Raw genomic sequence first — 18,846 nt, 5'->3', positions numbered from 1 at the left:
GTTAACCCTCATGAACCTCAGCTTCCTCTTAGGAGGACAACAAAAGGCACCAGGGCTGGCACAAAAATAAGGCATCATAAAGACCTGTACCCACAACCAGGACTCAGTAAGCAGTGGCTTTTATTTTTAATACCTTATCTGCCAAGTTAAGAAGAAAATTATTTTGATATTCTCAGTTTCCAAGGCCACTCTTGTCTTACATTGTAAGTACTCTAAAGTGCATCCACTTATCATTATCCCATATTTGTTTCAGCTTCACTGTCAACAACAGAATACAGTTGCTTAGTTTTATCCTTTTTTTATTTCCACTAGGTAAAATCATTAAAATACTGAGTTTTACTTTCATTTAGAATGCTTTTCTATTGCTATGAAATACAGGTCATCTCAAGCAACAAGGCATGAAAAATAATAATCTAATCAATAAACTGATATAACTCATTCTTCCTAACATATCCACGTATAAGTAACCCTGACTTCAGTTTTACTATGAAATATAGGCATTTCTCTGAAAAAGCATTGCTTCATATGCACTAAATCTGAATTTCTTCCTATACATTCCCTTCATTAGATTTATGTTGAATCTTCTCTGTTGCACATTTATAGTCACAGAAATTGAACTTTTTCAGGCAACTTAAGACGGGTCTCGAGCACTCCCTAGGACCAGGGAAATGAAGTGGGAAGAAGAGAGAAGAAAACATGATGCTGTTTTGTTTAGCCCAAGACAGATGACCTCAACTTCCCCTATCTCCCACTTCAGATTCACTTCAGGGGTGAATTACTTTATACAAGTTAGGCTAAACATCCCTTGCCCAAATTTATTTAAACACTAAACAAGACAGTTTCAAATATTTTATACAGTAGGAAGCACGGCAAAAACGTGTCCAATAGACCAAGGAAGGAAAAACCCATTCTTTTGGCAGACGGTGGGGGAGGGGAGGAGGAGGTGGAGGGAGGGAAACGAAGGAATCTAATAACCCTGTTTAAAGCAGCTGTCCAGCGCAAGTAGCAGTAGGTTAAGATGGGGGGTGGAGGGTGGGAAACAGGACAGAAAACAAAGGACGAAGGGGAAGGATAAGTGAGAGCTAGGCAGGAGAAAAGCAAACGAAGGGCACTCGATCAGGAAGAAAGGACGCAGGCGTAGGCGTGAAGGTAGGAAGCGGAGGGGCACAAGGACCCAGGATTAGAGACAGCTGGTGTTTTTGACGGAGCCCAGCAAGGGGAACAGTGTTTTGAGAATTGAAGGCAAGGAAGGCAAGCGGTACCGAGGCCAAGCCCCACGCCTCAGGTCTTCCTTACTGCAGTGGAGGTGATGGCGATAGACTGATCCATTGCTGCCTCTTCACTCTAGGCCGAGGCTGGCGTCCGGTTGCCAGGAGGCGCCTCGGTCCGCTGGCTCCCGAGCATGCGCAGAAGACCCGCCAGTAGGTTTGGCTCTGGTGGTGGGGAAAGGGAGGCAGGCACACACTTGGAGGGCCCGCGCCAAGCCTAGCGAAATCGGTCGAGACCGTCAAGCCCGTGCATGGTAAGAAAATCTAGAGGGCTCTGGAGTCACCAAGAACCTGCGCCAAGGAGGCTTGTAAAGGAGCTAGAGCATTCCACGATCTCCATCAGCCCTTTCCCAAATCACCTCCATGCTAGGAGATCGCATACTTAAAGAAAAATCAACCTTAGCATCCACTTTCTAAGATTGTTTCTAAACTCCTCTAGAAGGAAACTTCTGGGAGTGTCACTGCTTTGAGAAGTGCAGTGAGCTCTGGATACAACATTCTGTGAAACCACGGACCACCCTTTACCCTCTGTATAGATACGTTTCATTGTCAGCCCATCTTGACTGTAGCTCCTCAACCTATCTATACACATTTCCATCTTCAAAAACAAAAGTCCCCTCAACCTTAATAGTTTGATTTTATGGAATACCCGCTGTGTTCCAAATACTTCACATGTATTTAATCCTCAAAATAACCCTACGAAATAGGTATCAATACCACTTTATGAAGGAGGAAACAGGCTTCCTTGGACAGTTTAGCACAGCAGACTCTGCATCACAGTGGCAGAAACGAGTTCAATTCCAGGCCTGACTCCAGTGCCCCCAACCGTCCACTATACCATGGAGTTTCTGCTTCCTGTCACAAAATTTCAATAGTGTAGATCCCTGCCCCATACTTCCCTGAAACCATCTTACTGACATCACACACCTTTAAGTTAAAAACTGCACTTAGTAAATAAACTAGCCAGTTATTCAGTTGCCAAAACCAATGGGGATTTTTCAAGCTCTTAGCAAGCTTGACTTCAGTTCATCACTGCATTGATTCCTCTTTTCCATCTTTCTTGAATCCCTCTTCTCCCTTACCAGGATTTGTATTTGCTGATTTATTGTCTATAAAGAGGTGAAATATATTGGTACCCACATGGGGTAATTATGATTAACTTCATTGAAACCTGGAACCGTCTGGCACAATGCATTCAATAATCATTGCCTTTAGAACAAAAGCAAAATGTACAATCTAGTCTCATCGTCCCATTAGAACCTCCTGATCTGATGTATACTTACAAATCCCAAACATGCCACCCACGTCTCCCCTAAATGCTCACCCTTCTGCTTGAAATAGCATTTCTGCTTGAAATGCTATTCCCTTCTTCATGGCCTGGCAACCCTCAAGGGTCAACTCCTGTAAGTCACCTCAAGAACCCTGTGCCTATCTTTATTGAGGGACTCATTGTGACAAATCATGTCTCCCCTAATTTGAATATCCAGAACAGGTTTTTGTCCTAATTCTCAGCCCTTTCAACACAGTTTTCCTTTTATAAGTTAAAACCAGAAAATGGACTATAGCAGCACTTTTCAAATGTGCACATGAAGTATCTAGAAATATTGTTAAAATATAGACAGATTCTCTAACAAGTTCTCACAGGTGATTGTGTGGGTGACTTTTCTGGGTACCAAGAGAGGACACCATTCTCCTAAAATACTGGGACTATTCAATAAATTCATTTAACATAGCCTTAAAAATAGGAAAGGGCAGGAGGAGCCAGGCACCAGGTTTGAAATAAAAAGCTGAAGTTGTAAGACTAAAAGACAAATACAGAACTTTCACCAGAAGTGATTAAGCCAGTCCATCATTGTTCCTCATTTTACTTTCTTATTTTGGCTGAGCCTGTAAAACTGGCTCAGCAGACTAGGGACTGGTACCCTAGAGACTGAATACGATGAAAGGTACAGAGAAGTCCAGAAACCCATAGAAGGTATGAGATGTAAGGGAACACCTAGATGAGAAAATAGTTTTGGGTACTGCAAAAATAGAAACAGCATGGGTCAATGATTTCAAGGACTTTGCCGATGAAACAGACTAAGTATGTAGAATAAACAAAATGTCCCCTTAAGAAAACACTCTCTTGTACAGTATACTGTTTGATTTTCAGGTTACCATAACAGCAGTTTTAAAGGGAGGCGGCCATTCTCTTTGTGAATACAAGATTACACTATGTAGAGATCAACAGTGCCTATGCTATACATCAGATTTTTAATAAAAATTCTAGATAAAATACCTCATATCGTAGAATCATTTTTAACTGCAGTGATAGTTTTGGTTAACTATCTGAAAGCAAACATGCTACATATTGAGAAAAAATTAATTACTATAATGCTTCTAATATAAAACATGTAATATGGTTAAGACTTTATAAGGTTTTTTATAATTATGATTTGAGTAAGATTATGTAATGCTTAACTGTGTGACTTCTGTGAAGACTACAAGAATATAAAATCAGCAATGTGATGCACGCAAGTAACCACAAAACATGTTTTCCCCTTCCACCTTACCAACTTACTTCAATCTATTAGAACTAGAAAAGCACCAATATTAACTTTGCTTAATTCCCTCATTTTACAAGGATCATAACAGATTAACAGGATAGATATAATACAATGCAAATACTAAGAACTATGTTAAATGCTGTGTGTGTGTGCTCATGTCATGTCTGACTCTATGCTAAGTGCTTTACCTAAGATGATTATAAAAGCCAAGTTAGAAACCACCTGGGTAAATTAGACCCATTTTACATGTAAGGTAACTGAGGCTCAGGTAGTATTGACCTCTTCAAAGTTACACAGAGCAGTGATCTGACTACTGCTTCAATAAAACTCCAAAGCCCATGTTTAATATTCTGGAGATTATTGTGCCTCAATAGCACATGAAACACATGATACTTGTATCCAACGAAGGTCTTCCTATTTAATCGCCTGCCTAATATGTAATAATACCCTATTAGGATGATCAATTCCTGTGACATCCCCTTGTCCTATCTAAAACATGTCTCTTTTCCTTCACGACCATCCAGTTTTTCGTTTTCTGGCAGAGTAACATTGGTATTAGTCAACAATGCACAGTAACCTGTTGATAGCCATCTTTTGTGCAAAGAAAGTTTAGTAGCAAGGAAAACTTCTAAATAAAACAAAGTTGAGTTACTGTCAAGCCACTACTGAAGATATCTTATTTGTAAAATATATTGAAGATAGTTAGGCACAACAGAAAATTCTTTGTTTTATGGTAGTAGAATTAAAAAGCACTGTGAGTAAAAAATTAGAAAAACAGGTAAAAAAACTACCCCCTGCCCCAATTTGGATTTTTGTGTTTTAAAGGCCAAATATTTAAAAAAATCATTGCATGGCTGAAGTCAATATGGATAAACAAAGCCAAAGCTGAAAATTATAAAAGTAGCCAACACTGGATACCTACCTTATGTCAGTCCCCATGCTAAGTACACTTACACAAGAGTTTTTAATCTTTCAGTTAAACCTTCTGAAGGAAGTATCACAATCTAAAAACTAAACAGAGTCTTAAATAGTAAAAAAAAAAAAAAATTAAATATCTAAATTATACCAAGTAGAAGAAATTACACCCCCAATTTGACTGTCAAAATTGTTCAACATCAAATTAATTAAATGACTCAGATTCGGAGCAACAGTTGGGTAAATTGTAATTTTTTTATTGGAAAACAAATATACAACTTGGAATGGATTTGAGGCAAATTGTGCCATAAGCAGATTTTCTTTAAGTGGCTAAAACAAAGTTTAAAAAGCAAGTTAACAATAAAAGAAAATGTTTCTGGTATAGGACCAGCAGTACAAAAAAATAGTGTACGAGTACCTGGATAAAACACCCGTTTTGCAATAGTGCAACTTTTAAGTACATATTGTTGACTGTCCGTAGTCCACGCAGAGTTACAACTCCACACTTCAACAACAACATGCTGACAGTTCCTAAAGAAAACTACTCAAAAAAAAAAAAAAGGCATAACCCAGATGTTCCCTCATTTGACCAACTCCATCTAAGTTTAGATGTGCAGAAGGGCTTAGATATATCCAGAGTAAGCCACATGCAACATGTTACTTGATCAATTTTCTAAAATAAGGTTTCAGGACAATGACAGTAAGATAAGGGAAGAAAACATGGAGGAATGAAGTCCTAATTACTATACATGCATATTTTTTTTGACAGTAGGGGGAAACCTTTTACAGATAAGTTACAAACAAAGAAAAGGCAAATAAACAATTTTGTACAAGAAATTTAACACATTCTGTACAATGTCTTCACTTTGCTGTCATCATTTGTACAAACTCTGAAAAAGAAGAAGTATACAAAGATGTTGAGTCAATGGCAAAAGTCTGACAAAACCAATCACATTTACTCAACTACTGAGCAGTTCCCACTCCCCTATCTTTCCTCAAATTTATAAAGTACAGAGGAATAATTTACTGATAAGGCTGGATTCTTCATAAATCAAAATTATTTATGATTATTAACAAATAAACCAAATTATTGCTTTAGTTTATCATATATAATACTTCTGAACAGAAGCATGTATAATTTCAGACTTATAGCTAATTGGAGGGAAGGAGAATCCAATGAAAGACATTAAAGTCACCTTAATTTTGAGGATCCTGAAATAAGTTTAAAGAAGCTTTTCAAACTGTTCCACAATGGTTACCAAAAATTGTTTTATCCTAGTTTGGAGTGCAGTGCTTCTTTTAGAAGGGTAGGATCTGATAGTAAAGCACAGGATAAGGCTGTGACGGTGAAAAGACTTACCTTCATAGTTTACTTGACCATCACCATCAATATCTGCTTCCCTGATCATTTCATCAACCTCTTCATCTGTTAACTTCTCTCCAAGGTTTGTCATCACATGGCGGAGCTCTGCTGCACTAATATAGCCATTACCATCCTACAAAAAAATTTAGTAAAATGTCTGAGCAATATTATAGATGTAATGATCTAGATAAGAAGTTTATTAAACTTCTCATTCGGGAGCAAAATATACTTTAGAAATCCACAGAAACCTTTATTTAACTATCTCTTAGTTCCAAAGTCAATACCTCTTCTGCCACAAAACTAATACTATATATATATAACTACTGGGCTTCCCTCACAGCTCAGTCGGTAAAGAATGTTATTAGGAAATCTCCTTCTACACTAAATTCTTAGTAAAGCTTTTGCTTGATATTAAAATATGTTGGCAAATAACCACAAAAACAAGTCTTCAGAGATCCTTTTGAACTGTGGTGTTGGAGAAGACTCCTGAGAGTTCCTTGTACTGCAAGGAGATCCAACCAGTCCATTCTAAAGGAGATCAATCCTGGGTGTTCATTGGAAGGACTGATGCTAAAGCTGAAACTCCAATACTTTGGCCACCTCATGCGACGAGGTGACTCACTGGAAAAGACTCTGATGCTGGGAAAGGTTGGGGGCAGGAGGAGAAGCGGAGGACAGAGAATGAGATGGCTGGATGGCATCACCGACTCTGGACATGAGTTTGAGTGAACTCCAGGAGTTGGTGATGGACAGGGAGGCCTGGCGTGCTGTGATTCATGGGGTCGCAGAGAGTCGGACACGACTGAGCGACTGAACTGAACTGAATGCTTTTGAACTGTGGTGCTGGAGAAGACTCTTGAGAGTCCCTTGGACTGCAATGAGATCCAACCAGTCCATTCTAAAGGAGATCAATCCTGGGTGTTCATTGGAAGGACTGATGCTAAAGCTGAAACTCCAATACTTTGGCCACCTCATGCGATGAGCTGACTCACTGGAAAAGACTCTGATGCTGGGAAAGATTGGGGGCGGGAGGAGAAGGGGACGACCGAGAATGAGATGGCTGGATGGCATCACCGACTCGATGGACGTGAGTTTGAATGAACTCCGGGAGTTGGTGATGGACAGGGAGGCCTGGCGTGCTCTGATTCATGGGGTCGCAAAGAGTCAGTCACGACTGAGCGACTGAACTGAATATATTTAAAAATCCTCAAAACAGAACAAATCCAGTTTCAAATACTTACCTTATCAAACACACGGAATGCTTCTCTAATTTCTTCTTCACTGTCTGTGTCTTTCATTTTTCTTGCCATCATTGTCAGAAATTCTGGGAAGTCAATTGTGCCATTACCTGCAATGGTATTGGTTAAAATATTACAATATTTGAAATACTGAAATATTTCAACAGAATTTAAATGCTACTTCAACTCCCTCTTCTCAAACCCAGAATTAAAAAGATGTACCATCAGCATCTACTTCATTAATCATGTCCTGTAACTCTGCTTCTGTGGGATTCTGCCCAAGAGACCTCATTACAGTTCCCAATTCCTTTGTTGTTATAGTTCCATCACCATCCTTGTCAAATAGTGAAAAAGCTTCTTTGAATTCTGTTTGAAAAAGAAAACACAATCCAAATATACAGGTTAAAAATAAAGTAACCTAAGCTAAATGTATTAATCAACTATTAAAGCAAAGATATTATATGGAGATAGGACCTGAAATGGGATTTTTATTCCTGAAGGATTAGGTGGAAAACCTTGTGGTATTTCAAACTTTTTTTAGCTAATCATATGCTCATACTCATCTACCTGGGAGTTTTTTTTTCCATCTAAAACCTCACAGGGAACTCCAAAATCTAGACTAAAGTCAAGTTATTGTGGAAAAAGCAGAACCAAAAAACCCCAAATGTCTGGCTTCTGTATTTTCTGTTGAAGCTGCTCTGTGGAACACAATTCTAAATTACAGATCTAACCTACACTCACAATAGAAAAGGAAACTATTGTTACCAAATACATTTATTTCTATACAGCAACTGCACTACTTACAGCAATCCTTAAAGTCAAAATTAAGTCCATTTAATCACTTACTAAATTAAAAACAAAAAACTTTAAACTTTAGAACAACATGCATTAAGCTAGTTTCCTTTTCTGGAGGACAGAAGAGACTATCACCAAATAATCTGTAATACTGTTAACAATGGGATGATAAAGATATGTATGGCCAATTTTAATTGTTATTATCACTGAAAAAAAATAATTTAGACCTCTCTTCAGAATATAAATTCTGAGCTTGCAACAGAATGAAATATATTATTGCCTAAAATCTTTAAGATACTATTGTGAAATGATGATGTTTTTATCAATAGTTCACCACTAGATTGTCTAGGATACCCGAATACAGAGAAACTAGAGATTTACTTTAACAGTGCAAGACAACATATTAATGAGCTAATAACAAAGCAAGTAGGAGTGGACATATTAGGCTCAATCAGCAAATAAATACAAAAACATAAAGCACAGAATTTGGAACTCAACCGCCTGGGCTTAAAAGAATTCCAGCTCTGCTACTAACTAGTAATGGAACCTTGGGCAAATTTTTCACTTCAGCTTCCTCATTTTTGTTACTTGGGGCTGAATGTACCTTCCCTTGTGGCTCAGCTGGTAAAGAATCCACCTACAATGCGAGACCTGGGTTGGGAAGATCCCCTGGAGAAGAGAAAGGCTACCCACTTGAGTCTTCTGGCCTGGAGAATTCCATGGGGTCAAAGAATCAGACACAATCGAGTGACTTTCACTTGTTCACTTGGTACCTACTTTCTAAATTAAATAATTATTACAAGTAAAGCACGTTGAACTATGCCTGGCAAGTACTTAAATATCAAGAAAGAGATGATGTCATTTTCCTGTAGCAAAATTACAGTGGAAAACTTCTCTTGACTTCCACAAGTCCTTTACTTTCTACCTTATACTGCCAAAGGGTCTCGCTCCTATTTGTCTCCTGCATGTAGATCTGACCAAATTTCTTATCCTTTTTTCTCTCCTTGGCCACTTCATCTATGCCCACTAATGATGAAGACTTCAGTTAGTCCACTCATCTCTCTCAACGAAAATACTTTTATTTCTGACATCCTACAGGACATCTCCCCTAGCTGACCTCAAGGAAAAGTTAATGGAAATTAATTCCATATACAGCAACCCTAGGAACACAAGCAAGCTACCTTAACTCTTTTCCCCTGAAACAAGGCCTGCTGAATTCTGCTATTTAAATACTACCTGATTCTTTTTTCATCTCTACATCCAACATTTTGGTCCATGGCCCCATCATCTTTTATGCGGTTTATCACAATAGCCTCCAAATGGGTTCTTTATTTAAAATTACCCACACAAGTACTTGAGTCCTATTACCATTTTGGATTATCACATTATTTTCTTCTGCTTTGATTCTTTTAATTGTTTAGCTTTAGACTAGAAACACTGTAGTAAGTGCTATTCACTCTCAGTGCTAAACAGTCCACTCCTAAAAAATGTTACTTGTTTTCAGAGAAACTCACCCGATATTAGAAGCTTAGAACCAAACTACTGACTGATCTTATGAAAATATGCAGTACTAACCTAGACCAATTCAATGACAAAAGTAAATCAGTGAGTCCTACAAAGAACAGAATTTGATGAAAATACTTCCATTTTACCCGAGTTTTTTTAAAAACAGGATGTACAAATACTGTCTAGAAATATATAAACTATTAAGAGTTTGAACACATTAGCATCTATCACCTAGTAACTTGGCCTCCAAGAAAATTACTTACGAGATTTGTATTTAATTACACTCTCTGCTATAATATAGGCATCATTTAACACCATTATGTACAAAAATCCCCAGATATAACTATCAGACATAATCATTTTACTAAATGACTTAATTTCAAAAACTATTTCTGAAAGATGCATGCTACACATTTATGTATGTTCTAAATTTCAAGAAGTTTAAAAGGCAGAAATACCTGTAAAAACCTGAAATAAACTGAAAAATACAATTTTAATTCACCTGCTTTTATAGCTCACCACCTGTGCTTCAGAACTTGTCTAATCTTCATGTATAGAAGCATATCATTTTAAAAAAGTAATTCCCAGGAATGACTTGAAATATAAACCTAGGTGTCAAAACTCCAATACACGGAAGAAAACAGGTCCTGTCACAGGACAGCTCTCTTCAATACAACTGATGGAGCCTCCCAAAATCTGTTCTAGTTACGCCTAAGTTGAAACTTTCAGAAGTCATATTATTACTCATTTTAGATTTTGATTAGCAACCACAGGATACCTTTCTAATTATGTTTTACATAAATTCACATTATTATTAAAACAGGTTATCATGAAACAAGAAAACTCTAATGCCTGTTTACCAATTTCTATTTATTTATAAAATTCTGAACTTAATGATCCTTTAAAGGTCATGTATTTAAATCCTTAAAGGCCTTTATTATTAAATAAGATTAGTACTTTTTTTTTTAATCAAGTAAGTTTTATCCCTACACTGAAATTTAGAAGTTTAGGCATAAATTTCTTTAAAGAAAAAAACTATTTTACATTTTTCTTTTAAACACCAACAACTAACTGCATCATGGCAAGTCATCAACAAAATTAACTTGTTGTTACTGATGTCACACTAGACTGTTCTGGATTGTTCATTAAGACCAGGATAACATAAACAATTCTCGACACTTCACCTAAACTATAAGTGTACATTTTTCTAGGCCAAGTTACCTGCTAGAGGAATTTTAAATTGGTCAGCATATGTAGATAAAGCTAACTGAAAAAGTACCTTAGTATATTCAACTTTGCAACTCAAAAGTAAGGGACTCTAGGAGGAGACAGAGTAATTGTTAGGATAGAGTAGGTACTGCTTTAGAACGTATCTGTGTGGCACACATCTTTGAAAATTTATAAATTCAGGAAATATTTCCTCAGTCCCTGCTGTGTGGGAAGTAACGGGGAAACAAGAGGAAATAAGGATTTTTATTTCAGTAGCATAAAAGCTTTAGCTCCTCTACTTTAAAGGTTCATTAAAACCTGGGCTCCAAGAACAGCTTTATTAAAATCCTAGGAAAAGGCAGGGTAGGGAAAGAACCTAGAACAAATTTTTCTGCTGCTCTCACTAGAATTTAATTGTATGATAGGAACCAATGAAAAGACAGAATTTATCTTGAGGACAATGTTCCATGAATTGCATGGTTTCTTTACAAAAATGCTATCAACCATTGAGGATTGATCCTCTTGAACTTAACAGACACAAACTACTTTTTAAAAGAGTTATATATGTGTGTTTGGGAAAGGAGTAATGAGCACCAACTATGTAACTGGCACTTTGAATAATTCACTATCTACCCTAAAGTGAACATGCTGTGCCATGCAGAACTAACTGACTCAGACTACGGAGAAATAAAGGCAAAGAAGACAGGTCTATTAGAGAAGGTAAGAACTTAAGATTGGAAATAATAGCCCGAGTCATACATAAAAAACTATTCCAGAATAACTTACATTTCATCAATACACCTAAAATACTATACATAAACAAAAGAAATCATTTCCAAAGCTCTGCTTGACTACTTCAACATACTCTATACATACAAATTTACCAATCCTAAAGAGCAAATTCCCAGTTTAAGTCAAATGCACATGTAAGAAATAAAAATAAAACCTGTCAAATTGGTACTCAGTGCTAATAGCTTTCTACTTTATACAGTCCAAGCAAATACCTGTGATGAGAATTTGAGATTATTGATTTCTGGCTCTGCCAAGTCTGTGTATGAAGTGGGGGGTAGTAAAGTAATACCTGAGTTCCAACTGGGTTTCTCATTTTTCTCTAGCATTTTTTTTTTTAAAAGCTTTAGTGCTTTTGAGAGCACTTGAAATTTTGCCTATCAGGAAAAACATTGCAGTTAAAACTGCCTGATGCTTTCGTTACCAAGTCTCTAATCAAAGTCAAGGAATAGAGTTTGAAAAGCATTTCAACACTGAAATTAAAAAACAAAACAAAACCCCATTTAGATGTCTCCCCAACATTTTGTTAACTAGCCACCTCAAAAATATTAGAATAAAATCAAAAGTACTACTGGTTCAGCATAGTGACTACATGACATCAGGTTTTATGTAACAATTTCACATTTTCACAGCAAACTAAAGGATACAAGACTTAAACTTATTTCAATAGCTGTCACTGCTTTTAAGATAAAACTCAAATTTACTGATTCTGTAAAACAGAATACTAACTTTTGGATCTAAGTTTTTCACTGGAGAAATGGTTATTCCCTGATTGACCAACCATATATGCAATTCTAAGGTTAAAATATTAGCTACTTTAAACCACGGTAAATTCAACATTCATTTTCTGATTTTACATTTCAAGTTAACTACTACTTGGCCCTATTCTTGTGGAGACTGATTTGAAGTTGCAGTGTTAAAAACTGCCCAGAATTAATCTTTAGACTAAAACAGCTTCAAGGAAAACAAAACAAAGAGCACCCCAACACCAGGCTCAAAAGTATATCTGCATAACCTAAAAACATGTGTTTAATTACAGTTAGCCCCACACATCTTTCACAGGCAAATTTACCTTCTCACTTGCCAAAGCAGGTTCAATTACTCTCTTACATTACACTCACTTGTTCCCATCTACTACACAGATCAAAGTCAATTCTTTCATACAAATATCTTTTTTTGAGAATGGCTTTTCAATTTATAATAATATTCAACAGGTATAGACTGAACTGAACTGATTTTAACCTAACAAAGTTATTTCTCACCTGCAATCTGCTCTTCAGTCAGTTGGTCAGCCTAAAAAGAAACCAAAGAAATAGGTAAGTGGCTTGACAGTATGTAGTTTAACAGTTACAGAAACAAGTTTAAAAACATTTAGGGTTCATCTGGTTTCATAAAACTTCTCAACTTCATTTAGTTCACTCCTTAGTACCAAACATGGGTGGGAAGAAAATACATCTGATTTATCTCCAAAGCTAAGCTACCTTGCCCCCAAGTTTAAGACGTGAAAATATTTCAGAATATATTAGAAAGTCTAAATTTTACATAAATTTTAAAAAAGCAAATCTAGCACACTAACACTACAAAGTTTAATTGGAATTGTACTCTTTTAAAGCAAGGATAGATGCAAAAGAAGCAGTTTCCTTTTTCAAAGTTAGTATATCTAAACTTAAGCTCATTTCCTCAGGTAGATAAAAACCATTAATACCAGAAATTTCCACCAATAATAAACAAGAACTACATTTAAACTTTCCCTATAAGTGATTAAATACTTCACTTTTCAAAAAAGTGATGTTTTGAAACCTCAATAAACCCAAAGATTACTAAGCAAAACTCTTATCTTGAAAATCCAAGCTGTACTGGTTGGGGCAACATGAAAGTTACCAGTTGTACTCCTTCTCACCTGCCATGCAACTGCAGAGAATCCAGGATTCTGAATATTTGAAGTACACTATTTACAAAATATTAAGTCCAGTTATTAATTTTCTTTTGATGTTTAAAATTCCAAAGTGATGAGGTTTGTGATGTTTTTAGGCAATGGAGAAAAGTTACTTGTTTTTACTTAAAAAAAAAAATGCATGTTCAGGCATTTGCTGAAACCCATTATGTATGTTGCTTTTATTCAATCTTCACAACCCTAAATGGTATTAATAATACCATACAGATGGGGAAAAAGGCTAAGGTTAAATTTTAGGGAGCAGGAGTACAAAATTACTCATATGAAGGGTCAGGATTAAACACTTGTTGGACATATCCAATACCTCAAGTTTTAAATTCAGAGCACACTATAAAGATACTTGCAACATAACAAGGTTCCCTGTTCCTCATGTAGCCTTCATCCGTGGACATGCACTGCTTATTGGAACATATATCCAGAGGCAATGACAAGAAATAGCTTCCTAGCTAACATTCCTACCTACAGTATGTGAAGCATACTGTGATTAATCCATTTTCATTTATTGATATGAAAGAAAAATAAACACTGCCTGGTTTCATTTTAAATGAACACACCCCTGGAAAGGATAATAACAGGATGGCATTTATATTTTCTCTAAGGGACAGCATGAGAACATTTGAGAAGAAACCCAGAAGAGCATAAATTTCTTCCCTGATCAACTTTGATTTGACCCTGAAGCAAATGTAAGGTCTTTAGGAAAAAAGCCAAGTCTAGCAATTTAAAATTGAAAAGCCAATAATCAAGCTCAAATGCACAAGTTTATAAAAAAAAAATTATCTACTTTTATCCTTACAAATCCCAATTCTCCGAGTATTTGGTATAAAATCAAATTGTGTTCACAACGAATAAGAGTTAAACCCAGTAAATCCACTGTTATTTTTTACTTTGTTAGAGGCTATAGATGATTTACCTCTGATCTAATTCCAACATGCAAGGCTTCTATCATTTCTAAAAGAAGGGTAACATGACATGGTGGAAGAAAAAAGCATGGTGCTTTGAGGCATCACTGGTTTAGTATCCCAGCTCTGCCACCATGTGACCTTGGACATGTTACTCAACCTCTCATTGTCAACTTCATCTGTAACACAGAATATTAATACCTACCTTGCAGAGTCATTGTGCAGTTAGAAGCTATATAAAGGGCTAGCCCCAAAAGTTCAGTGAAAATTATTTTATGTTAGCTAATTAACCAAAGAACCTACAATATTAACATTAAACACCAACCTGACTAGTTCAATTTCCACAGTGAAGGTAGACAAGTGGGGCATTATTCAAGCCCTTTACAGCAAACTCTCCATGTTCCTTTTTAACTTTAAGATGAGAAACTTTATTTCCACAAACTGAAGCGACAAGCCCAGGAACAAATGGAGCAGGAGAAATCAGTTTAGGACTAAAAATGTTAACCCGAAAGTGTGGAAAACACAGTAACATATGTGAAATCTGAAAGAATTACTGCTATGTGCAGAAACTGAGACAGTGGGCTTTTCTCAACAAGTTGGGAGGGAGATTTTGGGAAGACTCACATATGAAAGCTGAGAAGGCTTTAGGAAAAAAAAACTTTCTTTTGTATTTACTAACCTAGAGTCCAAGGCTCTAAAATAACCTTCATCAATAACTTTCAGACTAAAGACTACTGAAAGTAAAAACACAAAGCTCCCTAGCACTGTAATTTGTAAGCTTTTTCCAATGACATGCAAATAAATTTGGTTCTTATTTTTGTCTATGCAGAGTGTCATTTTCTTAGTAGGAGAACTAGAAGAATTATACTTTTGGGAAAACTCAAGCTCATTAAAATGTGTTTACCTCAGTGAAGAATAATTCACTAGAGAGATGACTACTTCTTACTCCTTTACTTCTACAAATATCGCTTTCAACTGCTACTGTCAACCCTAGAGAAAGCTCCCAAACGTTAGTATACGCTCAGGTTCCAGCTGAGCCTTACTGGACTAGACTGTGCATTTTGAAGGACCACAAGTGATTTGTAAACACTGAGAAAAAGAGTCCACTGATCGAGACTACATGTGTGATCTTAAGGGAATTATGTACCTATTTAACATTTCCCAAATGGCATTCAAAAGCAGGTATGGATACCATGGAGCTTATCTAGTGAAAGGTGGTATAAAAATAATCCAAAATTCTTATCTCAATAAATATATGAGTCCATAGGCTTGAAATGGAACACACTTTCGTTTTGCATTCTTTTCTGTTTACTCCAAGTACTACTAACAAAGGCTTCCATGCTAAGCAAAAATTTTTCCAGTTTCAGAAGTCAGGGCATTTGTTTTACCTATATCAAAAGCAGTCTCTAAGTTATTTCAATAGAGTTTAAAAAGTTACCTTTAATTCTGACAGAACAGTATCTTGGCCCAAAAGGGAAACTAGAAGAAATTACTCAAAAATTAGGACCTTTACTAAAGGCCTAATTTGATCAGTCTATCTGAACCTAGAACTTTCAATACTTTAATAGAGGTATTGTTTAATTAATTTCTTTAGTCTAACAAACAGATCTTCTTGCTGTTCCATGGCTATTCATTTAGATTCAAGTGACCAAAAGTTCCACATCTTCACATCTTTTACTTATCACCCCTGCCTCAAGTCTTAATCAATCTCCCTTTCAATGACCATATATCAACTATATGTAAAACCAAGAGCCACGTGAGCAAACTTCTTCCATATCAAATAAAAGTTCATTCTTTGACTTTATGGAGTCCTAATTTTAAACCTTCAGGTCTTATAATTATAAAATTACCTATGCCAGAGGTAAAGAACCTGCCTGCCAATGCAGGAGACATAAGACAGGAGGGTTCCATCCTTGGGTTGGGAAGATCCCCTGGAGTAGGGAAAGGGCAACCCACTTCAGTATTTTAGCGCGGAGAATCCCACGGACAGAGGAGCGTGGCAGGCTACAGTCCATAAGGTCCCAAAGAGTCTGACACAACTGAAGTGACTTAGCAAGGCTGATTCCCAATTTAGTTAATAATGACTGTCAAAATCACTCAAAACAGTAATGATGTGATCAGTAACTACAAAAGCTTACTTTTGGCAAAGGACCATGAAAGGGTAGATACAAACTGTGCCTCTTCAAGAAAATCTGAGATCTTGATTTAATTATCAAATCGACTAGAAACAAAACTTATTTTTCATTTACATAATATAAAAAAAATTCACCCCACAATTCAGAACATTACATGCCTATATTTTCACCTAAAAGAGTAAATTCAACCAGCATATTCAAATTTAGGATAATATAATTAAAATATCAAAATGGAATGAGTACATCAAACAAATGTGAACTCTCCCCACACCCGTACAGGGTGGAGGTTTCAGTTGGCAAGGATTCCCAACTCCTGTTTAAGATGTCACCTTGCCTCCTGGACACACCCATCGCCTGTAACCACTTGGCAGAAGGAACCACAAAATAAGTATTGCAAATTACCGCTCTCATTAGACTTTTATACAGGAAAGAACAGGAGTTCCGGTCTCAAGTGACAGGAAAAAGCTTTAAAAAAATCCCATCCCCCAATATACTCTTATATTGCGATAGTCTTTGATAGCCATTAATGTACAAACGAATTAAACTGCACCTAAAAGATGACCTGGCATTTTCGCTACGGAAATAGGGAGTTATTTTCAAGGGTGCTGGTGCGGGGCAATACAGTGTTAATGGATCTTAAACATTTCATCGTGCACGTGAGCACTCAGAAGATGTGGCCCTTGTCAAAGGCATCCTTCCGATTGTTACTAGACGGTAAGATCGACTGGCAACAGAATGGGAGTGACCCCGGAGCTGGCTTTCCGTGAGTGAATAGAAAAACGCCTTTCAAACGCCAGCTGGAGCCTCTGGCTTTCTCTAACGAGATGCGCAGTGCGAGGCTGCGCCTTACTTCAGATATACTTATTTCCTTCAACGACAATACCACTTAAATTATTTTTAGAAATATTTAGCCTAGGAGGTGGAATTAGGCCTCAAGGCCCGTACGTAGCAGAAAGATCAGGATTCACCGAGCTTCCTTCTCGCCGCCGGGGATGGGGGATGGGAAGCGGACGAGGCTGCCCTCCCCAAACGTTGCCCGACCGGACGACCCCGCAGCGCCGCGGGACGCCCAGACCTCCGCAGTCCCGCAGGTGCCAGCGCAGCAGCTGGGGCTCGAGCAGGGTCTGGCGGGCGACGGCCGCGGTCCCGAGCCCGCCCCGCCCCCGGCCGCTCCCCGCGGACTCGGCCCACTCAGCTTGTCCGCCCGCCCGCTCGCGCGCCCCCAGCTCCCTCCTGGCCCGGCACGCGGGGGCTGCGGGCTAACGGCGGCGCAGGCGCTCGCCCAGGGCCTCGCGCGCTCCCGCCCGCCCCCTGGGCGCATGGCGGCCGCGCGCGGACAAAGGCGCTTCCTGGCGCCCGCACCAACCGTCCGTTGGGCTTTTGAATACGGCCCCTGGCTGACCTTTTGAGATGCCCGACCCAAGGCTTCCGCGCTCCCGCTCCTCCCGCCCTCGCCTCCCCCCGCCCCGGCTCCATCCTCATCCAGCCTGAGGAGCTCCAAGGTGCCGGGGGCGGTGCGCCTGGCCCCCAGGACACCACGGGACACCTCCCTGAGGAGAGTGGGGGTGGGGGGGCACCTGCGACACAACCGCCGCTGACGCCCCCAGCCTCTGGCGCGCCATCCCCCTGGAGAAGACCGCTCCTAGAGAGTGTGAGAAAGGCTAGTTCCCTTTCGTCAATTCCCCTCAGCCTCTTACCCCCCCACAGGGCGAGCGGCCGCAGCTTAGCGACGCACTCACCATGCTGCAAGCGCTACCGGTCTCCGGGACGCAATCACACAACCACTCAGCTCGCTCGCTCCACTCGGACTAATTCTCCCCCTCCGCCCCCAGCGCCTCATAAACACCTCCCTCCGCCAGATCCCTCCGCCACACTTCAGATAACGGAACATCATAAACGAGTCCCGGCCAACCCCCTCCCCTCCAACGCCTCTCGAGACCCTTTTATCCACAATTATGTGATAGACGATGCAAAAGATAAAGGGAAGGGGACGAACGGATGACGTAACTGTGTTTCACGCCCTAGCGAGCCGTTGAAGAGCCGGTGGAGTGGCGCCTGAGAGGCGCTACTTTGCGGCGCGGAAGAGCATCGTAGTAGCGACGCGCAGCGCGATGATCGTTGAGCCCTCCTCTGATTGGCTGGTTCGTACCTGCAATGCGTCACTGGGGCTCGCAGCCGCTGCCGGGACGCGGTGCAGCTTCTGCCGTTGCGGCTCGGGCCGCCGCGCTG

At 38.9% G+C, this 18,846-nt stretch overlaps 2 protein-coding genes across 4 annotated transcripts in view; both read right to left on the bottom strand.

Moving 5' to 3' along the window:
* The window catches only part of STPG4 (sperm-tail PG-rich repeat containing 4), a 43,495-nt gene extending 38,614 nt beyond the window's left edge, over positions 1 to 4,881 (bottom strand). For both annotated transcript variants that reach the window (XM_055399724.2, XM_088841500.1), the window contains exon 1: positions 1,297 to 4,881. In XM_055399724.2, the coding sequence (XP_055255699.1) occupies positions 1,297 to 1,329 (33 nt within the window). In that variant the 5' untranslated portion in view covers positions 1,330 to 4,881. The remainder of the gene's footprint in view (positions 1 to 1,296) is intronic.
* An 84-nt stretch (positions 4,882 to 4,965) lies between these two features.
* Positions 4,966 to 18,374, bottom strand: CALM2 (calmodulin 2). Of its 2 annotated transcripts, XM_055399727.2 has the most exons (6): positions 18,315 to 18,374; positions 12,892 to 12,922; positions 7,553 to 7,696; positions 7,334 to 7,440; positions 6,090 to 6,225; positions 4,966 to 5,619 (listed from the first exon to the last, which is right to left on the bottom strand). In XM_055399727.2, the coding sequence occupies exons 1-6, from the start codon at positions 18,357 to 18,359 to the stop codon at positions 5,591 to 5,593; spliced, it is 492 nt and encodes a 163-aa protein (XP_055255702.2). In that variant the 5' UTR covers positions 18,360 to 18,374; the 3' UTR covers positions 4,966 to 5,590. The 2 variants fall into 2 exon arrangements, with proteins under 2 accessions (XP_055255702.2, XP_055255703.2); XM_055399728.2 differs by lacking the exon at positions 18,315 to 18,374.
* Positions 18,375 to 18,846: the final 472 nt, after the last annotated feature.

The sequence above is a fragment of the Moschus berezovskii genome, chromosome 11 (assembly GCF_049115385.1).
Source record: "Moschus berezovskii isolate FMDL1 chromosome 11, NW_MosBer_1.0, whole genome shotgun sequence".
NCBI lineage: Eukaryota > Metazoa > Chordata > Mammalia > Artiodactyla > Moschidae > Moschus > Moschus berezovskii.
This window is presented reverse-complemented; position numbering and strand designations above follow the sequence as displayed.